The sequence below is a fragment of the Glycine soja genome, chromosome 6 (genome assembly GCF_004193775.1).
Source record: "Glycine soja cultivar W05 chromosome 6, ASM419377v2, whole genome shotgun sequence".
Classification (NCBI taxonomy): Eukaryota; Viridiplantae; Streptophyta; class Magnoliopsida; order Fabales; family Fabaceae; genus Glycine; species Glycine soja.
In genome coordinates, this window is record NC_041007.1 from 14,430,553 (window position 1) to 14,451,565 (window position 21,013).

The window sequence follows — 21,013 nt, forward strand, 5'->3', positions numbered from 1 at the left end:
AAACACTTCCGTGTCTCCTCCACCATCCCCTTCTTACAAAAGGTATCAATCAAAACTGTAAACACATAAACACCAACAAAACACCCTTCCAAACCATTTCCTCCGCCAAGTGGTTTCGTTGGATTCAAAGCTATCCACGACCATTTCATCGTCAAATTTGAGCACGGTGGAAACAACGCCATTGAGGTAGAAGTCATAGATGAGGGTGTTGAGCGTGACGACTTGTAGGGGAGGTTGTGCTTGAGAAGCTTCCCGAAGATGGAGAAGGCAAGAGCGACCTTGCCGACGTGGAAGAAGCAGTTGATGAGGATGGTGAGGGTGATGTGGCAAGGGGCGGCGTGAGACTCCTTTTGGGTGCAGAGGAAAATCGCGGCGGGGAAGCACTTCACCTTCGCGAGGGAGGTGAGGACTCGATTGAGCGCAAGGGGAGTGCGAGTTGAGAAGGCACGTGAAGGAAGATAGTTGTCGGAACACTCTCTTCATCTTTCGCTCAGACGCGACTTCCTTCAAACCATAACAATGAGTGACTACATTGTCGTTGGCGTTCAACCTGGTGATCGTGCTCCGGGGACCAGGGTAGGACGAGGAGAGCAGCTTTGAGTTATATTATGACGGCTTCAACGGCGAGGGGCTCCGCCCGCTGCCATCCACCATATCGGAGTTTTTGCTAGGATCGGGATTCAAATGGTTGTTGGAGCAAATTTTGCAGATTGAGATCAATAGCCTTACATATCGCATATCATTGTAGTTTTGGGGGTGGTTTTTTAAATTTCCACCCAGGAGGAAGAAAGAGTGGAAGGCAGAAGTGAGAGAGGCAAAAAAGAATGGTAAAATAAGAGAGAGAAAAAAAATCATTTTTAATTTGAGTTTGAAATAAATACTAACAATTTTTTTGAGCCGTCACAAATTAGATTGTCAAATATTTAATGATAATTTTAAATAAAACTTTTAAATATTAAGAAACAAATACGAAAGAAAAATTTATCAAAGATCAAATATAAAAATCGAATATATATCAATGATAAAAAACATATTTAAACCTTAATTCTATACAGATCAAAGTAGTTGCTAAATGAAAATTGACCGAATTGGTGTATGCAGCCAATTCTTTCCTACACTTCTAAGAAATCCAAAAGATGAAATGTTGAAATAGCTAGTTGTTATCTTTTGGAGCAGTTTGAAGCAAAACTCAAGAAGTTACTATCACTGTCACTGAAGTAGTGGAGTATCAAATTCTCTTATCCCCCATCAGCTGTTCCCTGAATTTGAGATGCATATTGAAGGTTCCAAAGGACATCTTCAATGGATGGTCGGCTCCATGACTCAGAAGATATACATTTGTTTGTTATGGAAATCACAACTAATAGAGACTCTTTAGAACATGTAGCTTGCAAAACTGGGTCCACAACCTGTTTCCAACCATCTTGACTATTGAAAGATGCCTGCAAAATGGAGTTGAATGAACTAGCATAGAAAAAAAAATTGAAACGGATTATGCACTCATAATGTAAAAAGTTTTATACAATCATCCAGTCGTAACTTATTATGTATCGTAAGTTTGTTGACTTTTAAAATAATTATCTTAAAATATTTGAAACAGTGATTTATGATTATATGATAACATCACTATATAGAAATTAAACTCTAAATTCTATTAGGGATGCTCTATATACTTTTCCTTTTCTTTAATATTGAAAGTGCAAACACTTGTCACTTGAGTATGAACATCACAAATCTATGTCTTAATTTAAGACTTGAACTGATGCTAATTAAGCTATACAGCTTGTTAGTGGATGCTGACATTCTTACAAAGAATGATAAAAAAAAGTCTTCATGCGTGTTTGGTTCAGTTTATTTTGAAGATATAATCACTTGTTAACTCTCTAGGAGAGTTTTTAAAAAGTAAGCGATTATTTCCTAAGATATAATCATTTCCAAACATTGTGTGGAACTTGTAGTGGATGGTATGGTAGTGCATCAACAAGGAGAAAGGATATGCATCTCATTATGTCTTGTAATTGGAAGATATAATGTAACCCGAACATCTTTTGTGCGTACCATTACATTCAGCACATTTGCTTCTCTTTTAGCTGATAATGAAGGTCCAACAAGTGCCTCGAGTAGTATGAATCCAAAGCTATAAACATCATCCTCTAACATTTTCATTTGCCTGAAATTACACATGTTGAAAAAATCATGACACAAATAAACTTCAAGGAAGGATCCATAAAAAAAGTTTAATAAACTACTAATGAAATTCTGCTAAATGCATCAGAAGTTATCCCATTTGTTGTTTACCAAGAATGTTAAAAGAGACGACATTGGATATAGAAAAACTATTGAAGGAAAATCAACAAAGTCATATGGTATATGGGAATCCTTACCATGAATCAGAACTTTCTCCTTTTACCTACAAATCAGAAAAGACAAGACTTTATCACTGATGATGATAGATAGGTGCTGAAAGACCTCCAATAGAGACAGAAACGAAAAGAAAAAGAAAATAATTTAAAGAATTAAGGGATAAGAAATCATACCCCACATGCATCAGTCTCTTCTGATATAATGGATAATCCATAGTCACTCAACTTTGCCATCCAATTCTCATTCAGCAAGATATTGTTGGTCTTAAGTCGATTTTTGAAGAAACCAGGTATCATGCCAGTGTGTAGGAAGTGAACAGCCTTAGCAACATTAATTAGTACAGACAATCGCTCTGACCAATTGAAAACCTTGCCTGGACTATCTCCTGAACATGCAATTTGACACATTTAAATTTAGTTCACAATCCAAACTGCTTCATAAACTAATTGGTGGGGACCAGAGATTACTTTCAACTTTCTAGGTACTGATTTCTTATGTATATTATTATATTTCAATTTGAGGGTCTGAATGCAAGTTGGAAAAAAAGCTGCTTACTTAAGCTTGTTTCACTCTTTGAATGGATTCCAAAGCAATTTTAAATCTCCAAGATGTTGTTATCCACTCACAGCACAACTACCACATGGCATTGAATGAAAACAAGCAAAGAAAGCCATAATATTAAACCCCATTTCCCATTAGACATCCACTACACTTTGCTACAATACAAGGAGGATATTTTCATATTTCATGTCAAGTTCTGCATTTACTTGTCAGAATAATGGCATTCATGTGAAAACCACTACTTTAATGTATAGTTTATGGCTCGTACATTGATAACCACACCTTTTTTTAATCATAAAAAGAAGTAATGTTCGAGACATGGCTGGTGAAAATACCATACTACAAGGAGATTACTTCTAGCATTGACTAATGATAGTTTCAGAATTACATATGTTAACCTTTTTACTAACACATGCAATATTTTTATCAATATGAGACTTTTTTTACTTTATAAATACTAATAACAAATATTTTTTTCTGGTGGGTCCTTTAGACTCATATATAAACAAAAATAATTATTTTCAAACTGATTAAGAAAATTAGTTTTAATCATTTAATTTTATTAATCTCAAATAAAAAATAAAATTATTCTTAAAATGTTATTCACTAGAACTTGATAACATAAATAAAACACAGTGACAATTAAATGGTGAGTTTTTAGGGATAATATTATTAAATAAGAATCAAATTAGTTATATTTATTTATATTTGAGTAGAAAGTAACTTTTTTTCTTAGAGTCCACAGCTTATATGACTAACGTTCTGCTTTTAGACGATTGTATGATAATGATACTACTTTAATGACTTGGGATTTTAGTAACCATTAAATAAAGTGAAAGAAACAGTATACTCTTACCAGAGAGATAAGTCTGGAAAGTCCCATTTGACACATATTCATAAATGAGAAAGACATTTGCCTCATTATTCTCTCCTACAACACCATCAATGCAGTGCCCCAGGAGGGATACCAAATGAGGGTGACGAAGCTTTGCAAGCAAATCCAACCTCAGTTTGAAATTCCTGATTGAATACTTTTTTGACAAAGGCAGGGACCTTATTACAACCTGTATTCCACTCTCCAATTTTCCTCTGTAAAGCTGCAATATCAGGGAGAAAATTTCATGTTTCTCATCTGATAAGAAGAAAATAAAGATTTTAGTTGTTCAAATATTAACACCCAACTTCCACATTCAACTAAGTCCCAACTCCCAACAACTTAATAATTAGTATCTTTTTTCTGTTTTGAAATTAGAACATGTTTGTTTTGGACATTACCTTCCCATATATATTTTCACCCATAAAAGTAGAGTTGTCAAAGTTATTTGTGGCTTCCTTTAGCTCTTCCAAGGAATATGACCTACATGTGGGGAGGTCCTCTCTGCCTAACTTTTCAGCTTCAGAAACATACCCTGAAATTAGTACCCCAAAAATGAAAATAAATAAATAAATTCAATTTCAAGTCCCTCAATTTATCATATATGCATAGTAGTTTATCCTTATTTTCATCCAAGGTTTTAAAAAACAGTCCACGACCACAATTGCATCTGTATCAGACACATTTGTTCACAATTTCCTGCAATATCAAGGATCGTGACAAAACTGCAATCGTGACCACAATTTAAAACCTTGTTTTCATCCATCCTTCAACGAAGAGAACCTACTTGCATTTGTGACAAGCTCAGAGGAGAGCCCTGCTGCATAGCTGCTATCTTGAACTGTTTTATGCAATAGGTGCTGCTCTGACACCCCCCAAGGGAAATACCTTTTACAAGTTATAATTATGGCCAAAGCCAAAACCACAATGATGAAAAGAATTCCCACAATGAGACCAACAAAAATTCCAACTCTGTATGATTTCTTCTTCACATGAGCTTCTGTGCAGTAGGATACTGCATGCTGATGCTGCACACTCCCAGATAAACAGTTTCCATCACTCTTAACAACTATTTTTTCTGATTTAGTAGTGTTCAGTGAAGAAGGCAAGCCCCCCACAAATCTATTGTATGATATGTCAACAAATCTAAGTTGGCTGCTACATCTTAGGTGGTTTTGGAGTGGTCCATTCAACATGTTGGATGCCAAATTCAAGTAACTAATATTTGGCAAAGAAAAAAGTTCAGAAGGAGCAGTGCCTGTGAGTGAATTGAAGGAAACATCAAGCTTCTCAAGCCTATTGAGTTGACCATAGTGCTTGGGAATTTCACCTGAGAAGGAGTTTCTGCTGAGGTAAAGACTTATCAACCCTTTTGGCATTGCAGGTAGTTTAGACTCTAACCTGTTTTCCCTTAAATCTAGTTCCTCCAAGCTACTCAAGACACTCAAATCTTCCAAGCTACCTGATATTTGATTGCTTGACATGTCAATTTCAGTTAAAGTGGTGACACTAAGGATTGAAGGTGGAAATGGACCCTTCAACCTGTTACTCTTCAAACTAAGAACTGTGAGGTGGCTTGATGAATTGAACAAGCTTGGGATGGTACCATTGAAGAAGTTATCAACCAATCTAAGAGTTTGAAGGTTCTCCATTGTGCAAATCTTTGGAGGGATTGATCCATAAAGATAATTGGAACTCAAGTCCAAATGTTCAAGTGCATAGAGTCTGTGAATTCTATCAGGGAGTGGTCCCCACATGCCCAAAGAGACAAGGTTAAGGACTCTCAGGCTGGTTAACCTTGCCAGAGTGGCCACAAGAGAGTCCATGGAGAAGCTCTCTGATAGTGTTTGATTTGGAATGGCAAACCCATCAAAATCTCTACCCTTTGTTGTTGGCTTATCATCACCCAAGATTGTGAGCTCAGTGACAAAATTGTCCTTGCATGTGACATTCACTTGCCCAGGAGAAGAAATAGAGCAAAGATCTGTCCAACGATCTCTCCATATTTCCAACTGTTTTGGGTACTCCAAGTGCTTTTTCAGTTGGAGAAGAACTTGAGTCTGAGAGGATTGCAACTGAGCACTGCAACTACCCACATAAAACACACACCAAGCTGAACAGAATAGCAAAACCAAGTCATGAAACCCCATGAGAGAAGAAGTTCAACACTTCTATTTGCAGTGTTTCAAGGAGTAAGGAGTAACTTGTTCATATAAAGAATCCAATGGAAAACCTGTTTTAAATAAATTAAAAGAAGTACCATTAAGTTCCATTAAAATAATTGAAAACTTGAAACAAAGACCACCCCCCAAAATATAATAATAATATCAATAAAATAACAATAGTATGAGGATGACTTGCATAGACATTAAAATTGACTAATACCTCGTATGAGCTTAAATGTCTTTTGACCATTTGAATTGTTTTAAACAGAGGTGGTTGTGCAAACTGCAAAAATTAATGAACAGAATGTAGTAGAGATTTAAGAACAGGTTCAAGCAAGATAATAAGCATTGGCTATGACTATAAATGAAGGAAAACTAGCATGAGAGCAAAGAGAGAAAGAGCAACAATAATAATATTAATAACATCTGTGCAAGGCTCTCTTTTATATAGTGAATATCTGAGATGTAAATCAATATATTAAACGAAAGAAAGATCAAGTTGTCATCTTTGCCCCGGAATCCGAGATACGAAAGTGGGGTACCTGAAGTTAATGCATTTACTGCTTCCACATGGTGCTCTTTCCTACTGTGCTCTCTCCACCAAATAGCAATAATGGGGGTGCCAGAGGAAAAGGGTTACAAGAAAGGTTCTTCTGAAAGAAAAGTAGGAAGAAAATGAACTATGAAGAGAAGAAACCAAGTATCAAACTTAATATATTGTTTCAGCTAAAGTTCAAATACAGACACTAAATGCAACCAATCCTTCGTTGTTTCTAATTCAACCCTTTACAGGTAAATGGATATTGGTGAAATTGAGGGCTTTTTGGGTAAGACATACTAACCAATAACCATGGGACATAAGTTGTTATTTGTTAGCCGCAGAAAACAAACAAATAAAACATAGTGTAATGGGTCATATGATATAGTAATATATGCACTGGTGGTGTGAATCCAACAAACTTGAGGTGCCATGCGGGTGGGGACCCACAATCATTGTAGAACTATGTCTACATCTATATACTTCATTTTCACTTGCAGATTTTAGCATTACGTGGGAACTAAAATAATTTACCCTGCACCTTTAGATTTCATTGCGTTTTTAGTTGATGAAAACCTTACATGTTACCACCTTCTGCTCTCAGCTCACTCGTTGTGTCCTTCACTTAGCCTTTGATTCTTGAATAATGATTATCGTCCCACACTCCCACCCAAAATTGTTCACCTAAGGTCCATCTTTTTATCATCAGCAAGAAAAAATAAGAAGACCACATCATAGATTTACAACATTCAGGTAGCTCTGTCCAATCAATTCAGTTATATAATCATCAATATGTGTTTAATAAGTTGTATTATTAAAAGTATATATGAAATGGTCGTTCAAAAAAAAAAACACGTATATATGAAATAAAAGTGAGTTGAGCATACTAGAAATATAAAACTTGTCTTTAAAAATGCATCAGATTTAATTTATTTTTCAACATGTTAAAAGTAACTTTGGGTTGAATTGGATTAGTGGGATGAAACAATTCATTAGCACTCTTAATTTAGATAATTTTTTTTAAAAAAGGCCTTTTAATGTATTTTAGAATTAGAATTTAAAAAAGGTTAAATTAATTATTTAATCCTCTAATTTATTTTTTAGATTCAATTTTATCCTCTAATTTTTAAATAGATTCCATTTGGTTCTTATGTCTAAACTGTAAAAAATACTCAGTGACAATTCAAATAGTTATTAAGTGATTTTAAACCGTTACAAAATATATATTTAAAAAAAAAGAATTAATTTTAAAAATTAAATGATCAAATTGAATAAATAAAACTAAAAGATTAATTGAATCGCTTTTTAAAAATTAAAGGATTAAATTAAATTAAAAAAAATAAAATTGAATTGAATTTAAATAATAAATTAGAAAAAAAAACTAATTTAATCTTTAAAAAAAAATAGTTTCACAACTTTAATTGTTTGTTATATTTGAGCATAGTTGCATAAAAACCAAGCAGACTAAGTTACGTGGCATGATAAGGATACACGTCCTTGGAACTTGGGGTTCCTGCTTACCTGTCTCGACAGGCTGTCACAAACAAATGAAATGGGTGTTTGGGTATTTGGCCATGGCCTCCACACACACAACTTATTAAGACAAATGACTTCAGAGTGATATAATGTTGGGTAACAATGCATGGGACAGCCCAATGTACTCATCTGTCCCACATTTAATGGTTAAGAATTGAAGGTTTGCCATCCACAAATTAAACACCTTTTTAATGATAAGTGCATAAATTAAAAATTGTTAAAACTTTTAAATTAAAAATGAAAATTAACTTATGAAAAAGGCAATAAGGAATTTTTATTATTTCTAATTTTTTATTGGTTGAAAATATGATTTGACGTTATGCAAGTAATTTTTTTATTTTTTAAATGTTACTACTTCAAATAACATTTTTTAAAATGTTTATTTTTAATTTTTATATTTTTTTATTTTCATTTTTAATATATTTATTTAATTTTGTGATTATCAATTTTAAATAAATCATATTTTTTTATTTATTTCAATGGCTAATTTTTTCAGTTTTTAATTACCAGTTAATTTTTTAATTTTCAGTTAATTCTTTAACTTAATAAAAAAAACTAATTTTTCAATTAGAAACACATCTAAATGAAAGAAAACGTATCAAAAATGGGTTGTTTTTTAATTTTTATTTTCATTTTTGTCCTCAGCCTAACCAAAATAAAGAAAACGTTTGTTTATTGAGATTAATCTCTTTTACAAAATTTAAAAGCTCTTAAAGATAAGTTGTTTCCTTTTTAACAATTTTTTTCACTTGTTAATATGTCTAGATAAAAAGATCACTACTAAAGAAAGATAAGAGAAAAGGAGTAAAATGTTGAGCATAGTCAATAGAGTTTATATTGCTCCACTATTTTCAAAACCATGTAGACTTTAAGGTCTAGATTTTATCCATTTATGAGAAGAGTTTCGATTACAGTTAGATCCAGAGGATAGTAACATACATTACCTTGATGTATTATTTTCATAATAAAATTAGTTTGGTTGATATTATATTGAGTCCAATTATTACACATCAAAAAATAACCTTGACTTTAATATGAATTTGTATGAATAAAAATGACATTTACTTATCTAAAAAAATGAAATTTATTTAAATTTAAAGAGAATTATGACCATGATTAATTAAAATTTAAACTATATACTTTTATTTATAAGTTTTAAATAACAAACTCACTTTTAACAATAAACCTTATCGAACTATCTATCTATTTATAATATATAAATTGAAATGCAACCTTTCAAACCTGTCTCTCGTAGTATCGTTGATTTAGTAGTATAGTTGCACGAGAACCCTATTCAAGTTCGAATAGTAGTAATTGTCATACACTTTCTATTAATGGTGCAAAGAAAATTCATTACATAAGTGTGACTTGTGATGTTAACAACTTAGCCACCCGATCAACTTTTGTGTTGTTAATTCAACCTTTTTTTCTTTAGATGTTATCTTATAATTATATGATTTTTTTTATTTTGAACAATTTGATCTAACATAAATGATTTTTTTTAATCAAGATATTCTTCTTCAATCGAAAGTTAAGACTAATCCCCGATAAAGCTAAGATAAAATTATCTTCAGCATTGCGAGGATATGAAACTAGTTATATTCATAGATGTAATAAAATGCTATTTAATCTTTTTATGTTTAACTTTACATAAAATTTTCTTAATTTATATAATAATATAATATTACATATCTTCTTTTCAATATTGATTTCTATTAATTTTTCATACAATTATATAAATCAAGAGAAACTAAAATAATAATGTAAAAAATAGAAATATCAAATTTAATTATATTAACCGTCAGAAATATGGATTTGATTCTCTCATAAATTAGGCTCTCCTTTACACTGATTACATTTTCTTTTAGCTGCCGTTAAGGCAAAGGAATAAAGGAAAAAGTGGTTGTATTATTCGGGTATAATTTAAATGCGTCCAATACTAAAGTTAGCCAAAATTATTAACCTATCTCTGCTTTCTATTCTCCCCTTAAAAGGACAGGTGTTGGAACTTGGAACTTTCCTTCAAAACTTCAAAGATGTACTATGCTACTACTAAATCTTGCTACAATTCTTGATTAAAGTTGTACTTGATAGTTTGTGTACATGGTTAAAATGGACATCTTAAAGATAAAATTTGATGAGAATATGAAGGATGTATGTGCATTCTTTTTCCTAGTAAAGTACGCTTGTCTCTTAAAAAAAACTTATATTGCACTTTTTTCTCCTACTTTTTTACACTAGAGAATAAAATTTTCTCTTACTTTTAAATATACATTTTCCTCCCATGGAGTATAAGTTGCACTTTAACCCTTTTTCAATAAATATCAGTTGTACTTTAACCCTTTTCAATAGAAATGAACTACTTAACAATTGTAATTATGAAAGTGTCTCCTAATTATATTATCTGTCCTTTCCCTACAATTTTTAATGTTATGACCAACAATTAATTTTCCTTTTAAAAAAACAATTAATTTCAAACACATTACCATTACATAAAGTTTTAAATATTTTTTTTACTACCAATTTTAAATATTTTTCTAAAATATTTATTTCATCTTCAATAGTTAATTAGCAATTGATAATAAATGCTAAACAATTAGAAACTACTGGTATACATAAAATTAATGTCTTAGTTTTTAATTTCATTTTTAAAATAGACCCAACTCACCTTCAAATATTCAATATTCAACTTTTTTTTTCTCTTGTTAGTTTCTGTTACCGAACGCATACTTGACTCCATATGAAAGAATTGAGTATCATAAAGATCATAAACAAAAAGATTATACAGAAATTAAAAGCAAAAAATGGAATATTTATAAAATAAAACAAAACATATATTTAAACTTAAAATTAATGTATAAACTTTTAATTTCATTTTTGAAATGAACCCAGCTTAATTAATTACCTTCAATATTCACATTCTCCCTACAAAACAAACTCCTACGTACGTGTATGCATGTCCACTCTGTGAATACTCTTTACAAAAAACAATTACATTGGGTATTGCATTGGCTGGTGCATTCCTCCAAAGTTTGAGGACTAATAGGGCCAATCCCTTGCTTGCTTGCACGTGCCAGTGCCCAAAAAGCATAAAACTTTTTTGCTGTAAAAGGATGGCAATACTAAAGCTGATAAGTCTCCACCATCACAAAAAGATCATTATTATTTCATGCCATTCGGATAACTCTTCCCAACTCAACACTGGTTTGGATTTTGTTTAGCCCCACGTCTTTATTTCTTTTAAGATTTGCATTTTGCAAATGTGCTAGATTTACTACTAATAAACCGAGTTCAGTTCACCAAATTTTATGAGAAGTGAAAATAATTATATATGAAAGAGAGAGAAATATATATTATCATAAATAAAGTTAAGATAACCCAAAAGATTAATCTAGTGACGTAAAGATATGTTAGGTTTACATATGTAAAAATAATTTATTAGTAAAAGAATTTGTCTTCCATTCTCATAATTAATGTTACGTCTTTCTTCCCATAAAACTTTGGAAACAAGAAATAGGTTAATAATTATTCGGCCAACTTTGGTACTGGACACATTTAAATTATACCCAAATAATACAGCCATCTTTTTTTTCATGCTCAGTTATAATACAACCACCTTTTCCTTTATTCCTTTGCCTTAACGGCAGTTAAAAGCAAATGTAAATCAGCGTAAAGGGGAAACTAATTATGAGCGAATTAAATTCATACTTCTGACGGTTAATATGATAATTAAATTTGTTATTTCTGTTTTTTTACATAATTGCTTTAATTTATCTTGATTTATATAGTTGTATACGAAATTAATAGAAACTTATATTAAAAAGAATATATTCTGTTATTATATAAATTAGAAAATTTTATGTAAAGTTAAACATAAAAAGATTTAATAGAATTTTATTACATCTAGATATGAGTATAACTTTCCTAAAACTAAAAGTAACAGGGGAAAAAAAAAGTGTTGACTAGTGGTGATGCACTTGGAATCTATAAATGGAATATATTTTGCAGAAACTTCTCAGTCCCTTCTCAAAACTCAACAATAAAACGCACTCACTGTCAAAAAAAAAAATCATATTGATCACAAATTCACATCCAAGTGATCCAAGGATTGATTGAATATGCTGATCTGAAAAAAACGATTGATTGGATATTTATCGGCGTGTAATTCAATCATGGGAATAGACCAAAAATGGAGAACCGAAAGAAAGTAATTGCAAGACACTAAAATATAAGATAAGTTAGATGGTTAAAAAATTGTTAAGTTTTTTTTTTATCTTCACGTAACAAAACTAACATTTGATAATAAGAAAAAAAAAAAGTAAATACTACTGCAAGACACACATTAATGCATAAAGAAAAATGCTAGACACAGGGCTGGTCCCGAGAGGAACGAGAATAATTGCCCTTATACTACTTTCACTTCACGATCCTTCATGAAGAAAAAAAAAAGTTTAAATAAGCATTTACTCATTTAGGGCATTTGAACCACCACAAGAAAAATAGGTTTGCTACAGAAAACGACAATTAATATGCAACAAATAATGGACGATGCATACACCATAAGGCAAAGGGTAGTGACGTCAAAATTCTTATGACCAAATAATCTATGGTTCGTATCCTCCCCTTTCTCTTCAATATCTGTAATGGGACTAATTGTTTGGTCATATTTTCAACCTCTATGTCACATCGTGTCTTAATTACAATTTAATTAAAATTGTTGATTAGATGATTTAATTTAATTGGTTGAATAAGATGTATGAATTGTTATAAATTTTTTAGTAATTTATTTTTTTATTCTAAAAAAAATCATTGTACACATTACATTATCCAAAGTGGTATGGTTTTGTTTGGCTTATCATAAGTGAGAAAATGTACAAAATCAATCATGCTTGTACTTATTTTAGATTCTCGTGAACCACAAAAAATATTTTAAAAAAATCTGGATAGAAATTATTTTGATTGGATGAGAATCAATAAAAAAAAACACTAAATCGTTCCATATTTATTATATCTAATCTTTAACAATTTTCATATGTGTAGATCTAAAGATTGGAAGCAATATTATTTTTCATTCTCTTTTGTTTATATTAGGACTCGAACTTGAAACATCTGATTATGTTGAAAAAATCTCATACCAATTAATTTACATGCTTGATGATTATTTTTCACTCTTCTAATTACCTTAATAAGTCATTAACTTTAATAACTTATTATAAGGATCAATTTAATAGTATAAGATTTGAATAATGTGTACTAAATATTTAGTTCAAACCTTGTTATTATTATAAAAGAAAATGTCATTGACTTTATTGTAAAGAATATGCATGTCATGTGGAAGAGAAAGCTAGCACACAAACAATCTAACCCATGCAATGATGCAATAACATCAATCTTATCTCTTCAAAGATTATTTGTTTTTTATCTTCTTAAAATTGAAGATAGAAAGCAATGAACTTCATGGAACCTAACAATGAAATAGGTTACACATACATTACAAACGTTCTTATCGAAAACAAAAAGAGGTATTTTGACCTGATAGACGAACTACAAATAAAACTAATAATTTATTTAAAATTAAAAAAATAATAGAAAAGAATGTTTAAGGAAAAGGCCTGATTCAGAAGTTTGATTCATTATGCATAAAGAAAGGTGTGAAAACTTAATCCCACGAAAATTTTAATACATCTATTAATAAATTGTATAAAGATTTTATACATCTATTAATTCTGATCCACTACACCTTAGTTAATTGTATAAATTATTAATAAATTTTAAATATTTATTTTATTAGTGATATAAATAATGGAATTTGTAAATTTGAGTTTTGTATTTATTTATTTTTGAAATTGAAAATGTACCTATGAAGATTTTATTAATATATTTTAAAAGAATAAGAAATTTTGTATGATTCTTTAAGTTGAAAGAGAGGAATTGTGAAAAAATATTTTTGAGTGCAAAAGGAGTGACCCCTATTCCTATATATGTGTATCTTCAAGTGAAAGGAAGAATTCAAATTGACATAGTTCTTGGAAAATATTTGTGGGTTGATTTATTTCAATTAATATTAACTTTTATGAAAATTGTGAGAAAGTCTTTGATTTTTGGTTAGGGATTGTGACATAAAAGAATGGTAACATTGTGTATTTTTCTTCACTTTACACTGAACTTCAAGGTACATTCATTATCAATTTCATTTATTATATACCTTAATTGTAAAACAAAGATTTTGACAATGAATTTTCTCCTTTAAGTGTGTTCAAAATAATCATTCATTTTCTAATTTAGGTTTAACACGTCGACAATTGTAGGCTGTAATGACTCTTAAGTGATTTGATTAAGGTATGTTTTTTTACTATCAAAAATGTCTTTCCAGAACAATATATACCTATTTTGAAAATGTATTTCCAGAATTATATATCATAGTTTTGGAAATACATTTTCGAAATAGCCAAATAGGTATATGTTATTCCATAATAACATTTTCGGAAGAGAAAAAGGAGGTTCCAAGGGTTATACCCCTTTAAGACAAAATGGTATAATGGATAATTAAAATATAAAAAGGAAAACATGGGAATGCTTAGAAAAAATGGGGGTGTAAGTAGCAAGTACCATTTTTTTTCCTTTATGTAAGATCTAAAATTAAACTTTAGATTACTTTAAGTTCTGATTTTTGTTTCGATTCGAGTTATTGAATGAAATAAAAACAAATGCAAGAATTTTTTTTTTATTTTTGGAAGAAAAATATAAAGAAGCTCCCTGTGATGTAAAATTGTGGGAGGAGTCGAAGGAGGGGGGGTACAAGTTGATGAGCTTCATTTTGGTTGCACCATAAGAATTAAAAGCAATCCAATTGTCCATGGGATGCTTCCATCTGACCTGGATTTGCATCCTCACTACACTATGAATGATTCTCGGAGTATCGAGGGGAAGTTTTTTAGTTGGAGAAGGATTTTGAATTTGTGATGGTTTTTGTTTAATTGTTTTTGTTTGGGTTTTTCATTTGGTTGAATTGGCGTAGGTTATTTAGAAAATGATAGTTTTAATCAAGGCTAATAAGATACAAATAAATTATGGCGAATAAGTAGAAATGGAATCATTCAAAGAATTGTGAATTGATTGTTGAATCACCCCTCTCTTAATTGATGTTCCTGGACCACCATCATTTGCGGCCATTGAAGGCAGGCAACAATACATTTGTGCTTCGAGCTAGACAAGAATCAATATGTGACCATACTCAACAAACTTGACAAATGAAGTGCAAGTCCTCGTACTCAACGTAAAACCAATGATTACGATACCAAAATCCTCCCGCAGTGGGTTAATTCAAGTTAATCTCCACACAAATATTAGTGATTTTTCTTCTTATAACATCTATAGCAGTCATGTCCACATGCATAAGTTTGTATACCGACTACACTTAATATTAGAGTTAATAACACACCCTAATTATAATATTCCATGCCCAGACCAAGAAACCTTGTCTAAACTGAGACCTAACCTTAAACACAATGAAATCTAAAGATTAAGGTCTAATGGTTAGATAGTGATAAAAAAATCACTCGGGAACCGTCACCTATAACCTTTTTTTTGTCCATAACAAGGTCAAATTTAACCATGTAGAAGTTATGACTAATATGAATCACTCTCATTCCTTTGGAGGGCTTCTAAGTAGGCCTTCAAACAATCTCATAATGTGAGATATCCAATATTCTTCTCAAGAGGTTTAACTATTATGACCTTTTTCCATTGTAATTCTAACTCTTGGAGAAGACTATCATTAATAAAACATGTTGTTTTTAGTTCATTATTGTCATTAGATTATATCCCAAAGAGGTTCATGTTTATAAAATCTATTACATTTTATCCATGGTAGCATATTTTGTGAGTTCAACATCTTATCATGAAAATAAATCTTAGTTTGATTATTTGTCTCTCCTTCATCCGGTGCCTTTGGAGGCAACGAGACGTGTTATGGACGACCATTTTTGTTTAAACAAAACTCAAAAGAAATAATACATAAATAAGAAACCAAATAAAAATAATTCATGATTTCAAATTATTTTAAAAACTCAAATCGATACTCTCTTCTGTTGCTTCATGGATTTCTGTTAATTGTTTTTGTAACTCTCTGAATGTGATTTTAGGTCAACCAGTGATTATTTTTGTGAACTGCTCTGTGCTTGTCATTGTGAATAATGTGCTCCCGTCTGTTGGTGATTCCACACGCGTCTGTTTCTTTGAGGGTTTTTGTGTTTCTAGGAAATTGCGCAACATTCTCACATTTCTTTTGGTGATTGTCGTAATTTACATCATCGAGACGTGTTTTATGCTTTTACTGGCCTGGATTCAACCGAAACTATTTTGCATTGTGGAGTCAATATTCTTGTTTAGGACTATTCACACTTAACTGGAGAATCCTAAAGTTCAGTGCGAACTCAAGAGTCCAATGAGTTGTACAACTTGTGACCTGTCATGGCAGAGATTGGTCACGCCTATTTAATGAGCGTGCCCTGTAACCTTAGAATTGCAGGAAGGATCTATAAGCGTTATCCTCTGCCCATAGCTACAAGGCCCATAGACTCTTTGCGGTATAGGGCCTCACCGGGCCATTAATGTGTTATCAGTCGTGGCATTAATCCGGTCCTATCAGTTGAGTATGATATTGGATCGGCTCTAAGTGTAAGTCTACCCACAAGAGAGGTTGGTCTTTGAGAAATGTCTGTTACACAGCCAGCCATATCTGGTCTAGCTCTCAGCGATAGAGACTAGCGATGAGTTTCTTAGTGTTGTTAGATAATAGTTGGCAAGTTTATAATTCTTTCCAACTTCCTAAAGCAGTTCTGGATATGTTTTAGTTGTGTATTGTACTGAATTTTGGATTGTCTAAGTACCATTAATTAAAACTTGAGATACTTGCTCCTGTTAAATAATTTTACATAAATATAACTATCTCTGTTGGTTTTGTCTTTTGGTTGTCTTTTGCCTTCTTTGTTCTGCAATTTATAGTTTCTTATGAAAAGCATTTCTCATGAATCAATTTCTGTGTTTTGTGAGGCTACTTTTTTTCTGTTTGCACAACAAAAACATGAAGCATCGTATTTTGTTGCTTCCCTGAACTTTCAAATTTAACCAGTTTATGTCATGAGCTAGTGTGCTAAATGTAATGTTTTAGCTGTTGTTATAAGACTTTATACTATTACAATCCTTTATTTCTATGATGATACTCTTTCAATTTACCATTTAGGAACAGTGAAGCACAGTACTTATTTCTTTCTTGAAGTTTCAAATTGAACTGGAATGCGTTACAGGAGTTAGCATTGTAAATTGTGATTAGATCTCTTCTCTTCTACCTTTTTAATTTGAGATGCTTTTTGCTTCATGCATTAAATTAAGATTACTCTACTAGAAACTGTAGTCTTCAAGTTCAAGTAGGTTCATTCTTCATAATCCATATCATTTGGTTAGCGCATGCCACATTTAACATTCCTGCTTTTAGAATTTGTTATATGCATTCAAAAGATTAAAAACTGTGAGTGGGGTATAAACTTTAAATATTGTTAATGCAGGTCCACCTGGGTCAGGAAAAGGCACCCAGTCACCAAGCATAAGAGATGAGTACTGCTTGTGCCACTTAGCTACTAGTGACATGTTAAGAGCAGCTGTGACAGCTAAAACCCCTTCTGGTATTAAGGCTAAAGAAGCTATGGATAATGTAAGATTTTTTGTATATCTTGCTTGAGGATTTGCTGTATATATATGAACTTTCTATAGGGATTGCTAATTTGGTATTGTGTTGTGCATTTTCAGGGACAACTTCTTTCTGATGACTTGGTTGTTGGCATTATAGATGAAGCAATTTAGAAACCATCATGTCAAAAAGGTTTCATTCTTGATGGTTTTCCAAGAACTGTGGTCCAAGCACAGAAGGTATTTGCATTATTGGACACCTGAACTAAACATTTGTTTGGTTGCTTATACGCACACAAAAACTTTTTATCTTCACTTATTTACAAGTTGCTGGTCATACTGATGCTCTCTGAGCATGACTATATTTTGAGGAAGTACTAATCATGTCATATCTTACATTGTTAAATTTGTTTTCCTTAAGTTACTGGTGAACCTCTTATTCAACGCAAGGATGACCCTGCAACTGTTCTTAAGTCAAGACTAGAGGCGTTCCACAAGCAAACTGAACCAGTATGATTTTGTCTATATCCTTGATGATGTATTGTTTGAGATTGCCGGATTATCTGGGATAAATCTATTTGTGACAGAAAAAAGCTGTTTTTTAGTTAAGCTAATGTGTTTATCAAATCAGATGAAGAATAAAAAATATTTTATGGTAAAAAAAAAAAAGTTAACCACCCAATCCATTCTCATGTCGAGCTTTGTGATGGAAATTTTTTTCTCTCAAATCACTTCTTTTCATATCTACTCTTTAATACCGCAACAATTATTAATATAAAGTAATAACTTCATATATTTTCAAAATTTACCATGCAAAAACTCAGTGAATTTTTACGCTATTCAAACAAAATAAATAATCTTTAAACTGTCTTTCAACAAACATACCCAAACAAACAAACTTGTATCGTAAGTTATAACTGTTTACAACAACAATGTGTGCTTGAATTGAACTTGATGTTAAGTTCTTTCATCATCATTTGGCTCAATTTATCACCTTTCCAATTTTAGATATATTGATTTGGGCCCCTATTCTGATTTTCTTAAGAGCACCTTCTTGGTTATTTAGTTTTTTAGAAATTCCTTTCCTTCTTTCTTGGACTACAATGAAAATTTGTTCACTGAATATGCAGGTTATTGATTACTACTCAAAGAAGGGCATTGTTGCTTATCTCCCGCTGAGAAACCTCCCTAAGAGGTGACAGCTGAAGTTGAGAAAGTGCTGTCTTCATAGAGTTCCTCTCTGCCCCTCTGTTCCAGATTGAAATGCAACTGTTTTGCCATTAAAAAACTAGTTTACTGATATGTAGTTTGATATGATGATCATCTTTCAGGTTTTACTGACTTGTTTGGAAATGCAAATGCCGGCTATTCTCATACCCAAATTTGAAGAGTTACTTGGATGAAATAAAAGTTGAATCAATTGTAACTGTTACTTTTGAATATACTAGTTTAATTGCTTTGCATGAATTGCAGGTTGTTTTGTACCTTTGTTAAGGCGGATTTTGACATTAATGAAATTGGTGGTGTGGACTTTTGAAATGAAAATGTTTAGACAGATTTTAAATCAATACTTTTTATTTTATTTTATTTTCAAGAGCCAACGAAAAGCTTTGGTTTGTCATAAAAAAATTAAGTTGTTTTTATTAGACATTTTTTATTTATTTATAAGTCAGCAAAAAAAAATTTTAGTTCAAATGCCCGTTAATAGGTAAGTGAGTCAAACGTAGTATATTTGTGCTGTATGTACTATGTAGTAGTAGTCTTTCCCAAAAGAGAAATTCACGTATGTTGTTTTATTTGACTTTAATATGTTTAATTTTTCGAATTTAAGAGTTTTTTTAGACTTTTAAATTAAAATTTATATTTTTTAGTCTTTTCAACTCACGAAATAGTTTTTTATCTCCTCATGTAACAAAAAATATATCACAAATTGTACTCCAAATCACCAAAAATTAGTTGGGACGACTATTTTTTTTTAATTTGAGATTAAAAAATGTAAATATTAAATTGGAAAACTAAAAGAATCAGATCTCAAATTTGAGGGATATGTTTAAACTCTTTTTTTTTATTATTGTTATAATTATCTTAATAACCAAGCAAACCTGCAGTTTTTCGTCTTCTTTCCGCTCATTTTTTGCTTTATGCGCTAGTACTCACCCTTTGGCTATTTGTACCACCTGTCCATTTTTATTTGTTTTGACAAATGTTTTTTTTTTCAGAAACTAATATTTGGAATATATTTTTAAAAATTGACCCAACATTACTAAATAGATTACAAAAATCAGTGTTTGTGATGTAAAATTTACAATACAAAAGTTAGTTTCAGTAATGTAATTTTTATATTATGGAAACTAATTTTTGTAAAAAAAATGTATGAGCAATGAAAAAAGAAAAAAAAACTTGGAAGAACAAAATGACTTTAGTTTTGGAGAGAAGAAAAGAGTGAGAAAAACGAGAGGAACAAAAACAAGGAGGGTTCAGGAAGAGAGGAAGCCAGGAAGGTGAAGTGAGAGAGAGTAGGGATATTTTGCGAATATAAAAAGTGGGAGTGTGAATAGCAGCTCCTCATTTTTTATTGCACGTATGAATTATTGAATCCGTACCTTATAATCTGATAACCTTTGCAAGGAATGTGTCACATTTTGAGTAAAGAGAAGTTATTTTTCTCTTTCTTCCCGTGATTGTGGTTCTCTTTCTTACATTTTCTCCTCTTTTTTTTTATTTTTTTTATAAAATAATGTGTTTTTGTTTACATTCTTTCTTTCTTCTTTCTTTTTTTACATTCTTTCTTTTTTTATATGTTATTCTTTCTTTCTCTTTAAACGTTTTTTTTTATTTTCTTTTTATGTTTTTACTTCTTTTATATTTGTCATTAAATTTATATATGATTATTTTTCATTATATATTATTTATATATATTCACAGAAGCATTGCATAGCTTCATTTCTTAATAAATAAGATAAAAAATTCCTCTCATTGGTTAAAAAACATAATAAATTTTATTCTAATTTAGTAATTTTGCAGTAAATTGTTGATATTTATTTTTTATTTCTTATTTTTTTATCATATTTTTAGTAATGAGATATATAGTGATAATTACGAAAAGAATTAAATATTAAATAAATTCATTTTTATTTATCTAAGAATAACAAATATTTTTACCTTCGTTAAGTGAGAAGTGAAATTTATCAAAATTAATATTTTTAATAAATTTCAACCGATCACAAATAAAATATTAGAAAGAGAGTGTCATAAATTAAAATATTTTTTATATTTGTAAAATTCTTG

At 30.9% G+C, this 21,013-nt stretch overlaps 1 protein-coding gene and 1 pseudogene across 1 annotated transcript; one reads left to right on the forward strand and one right to left on the reverse strand.

Moving 5' to 3' along the window:
* Window positions 1-980: 980 nt before the first annotated feature.
* On the reverse strand, window positions 981-6,707 carry LOC114416234 (probable inactive leucine-rich repeat receptor-like protein kinase At3g03770). The gene is made up of 9 exons (XM_028381105.1): window positions 6,507-6,707; window positions 6,185-6,247; window positions 4,587-6,032; window positions 4,201-4,334; window positions 3,782-4,022; window positions 2,538-2,749; window positions 2,385-2,410; window positions 2,059-2,170; window positions 981-1,442 (listed from the first exon to the last, which is right to left on the reverse strand). Exons 3-9 carry the CDS (start codon window positions 5,947-5,949, stop codon window positions 1,239-1,241), a joined length of 2,292 nt encoding a protein of 763 aa, XP_028236906.1. The 5' UTR covers window positions 5,950-6,032; window positions 6,185-6,247; window positions 6,507-6,707; the 3' UTR covers window positions 981-1,238.
* On the forward strand, window positions 6,578-19,270 carry LOC114415845 (annotated as a pseudogene).
* Window positions 19,271-21,013: the final 1,743 nt, after the last annotated feature.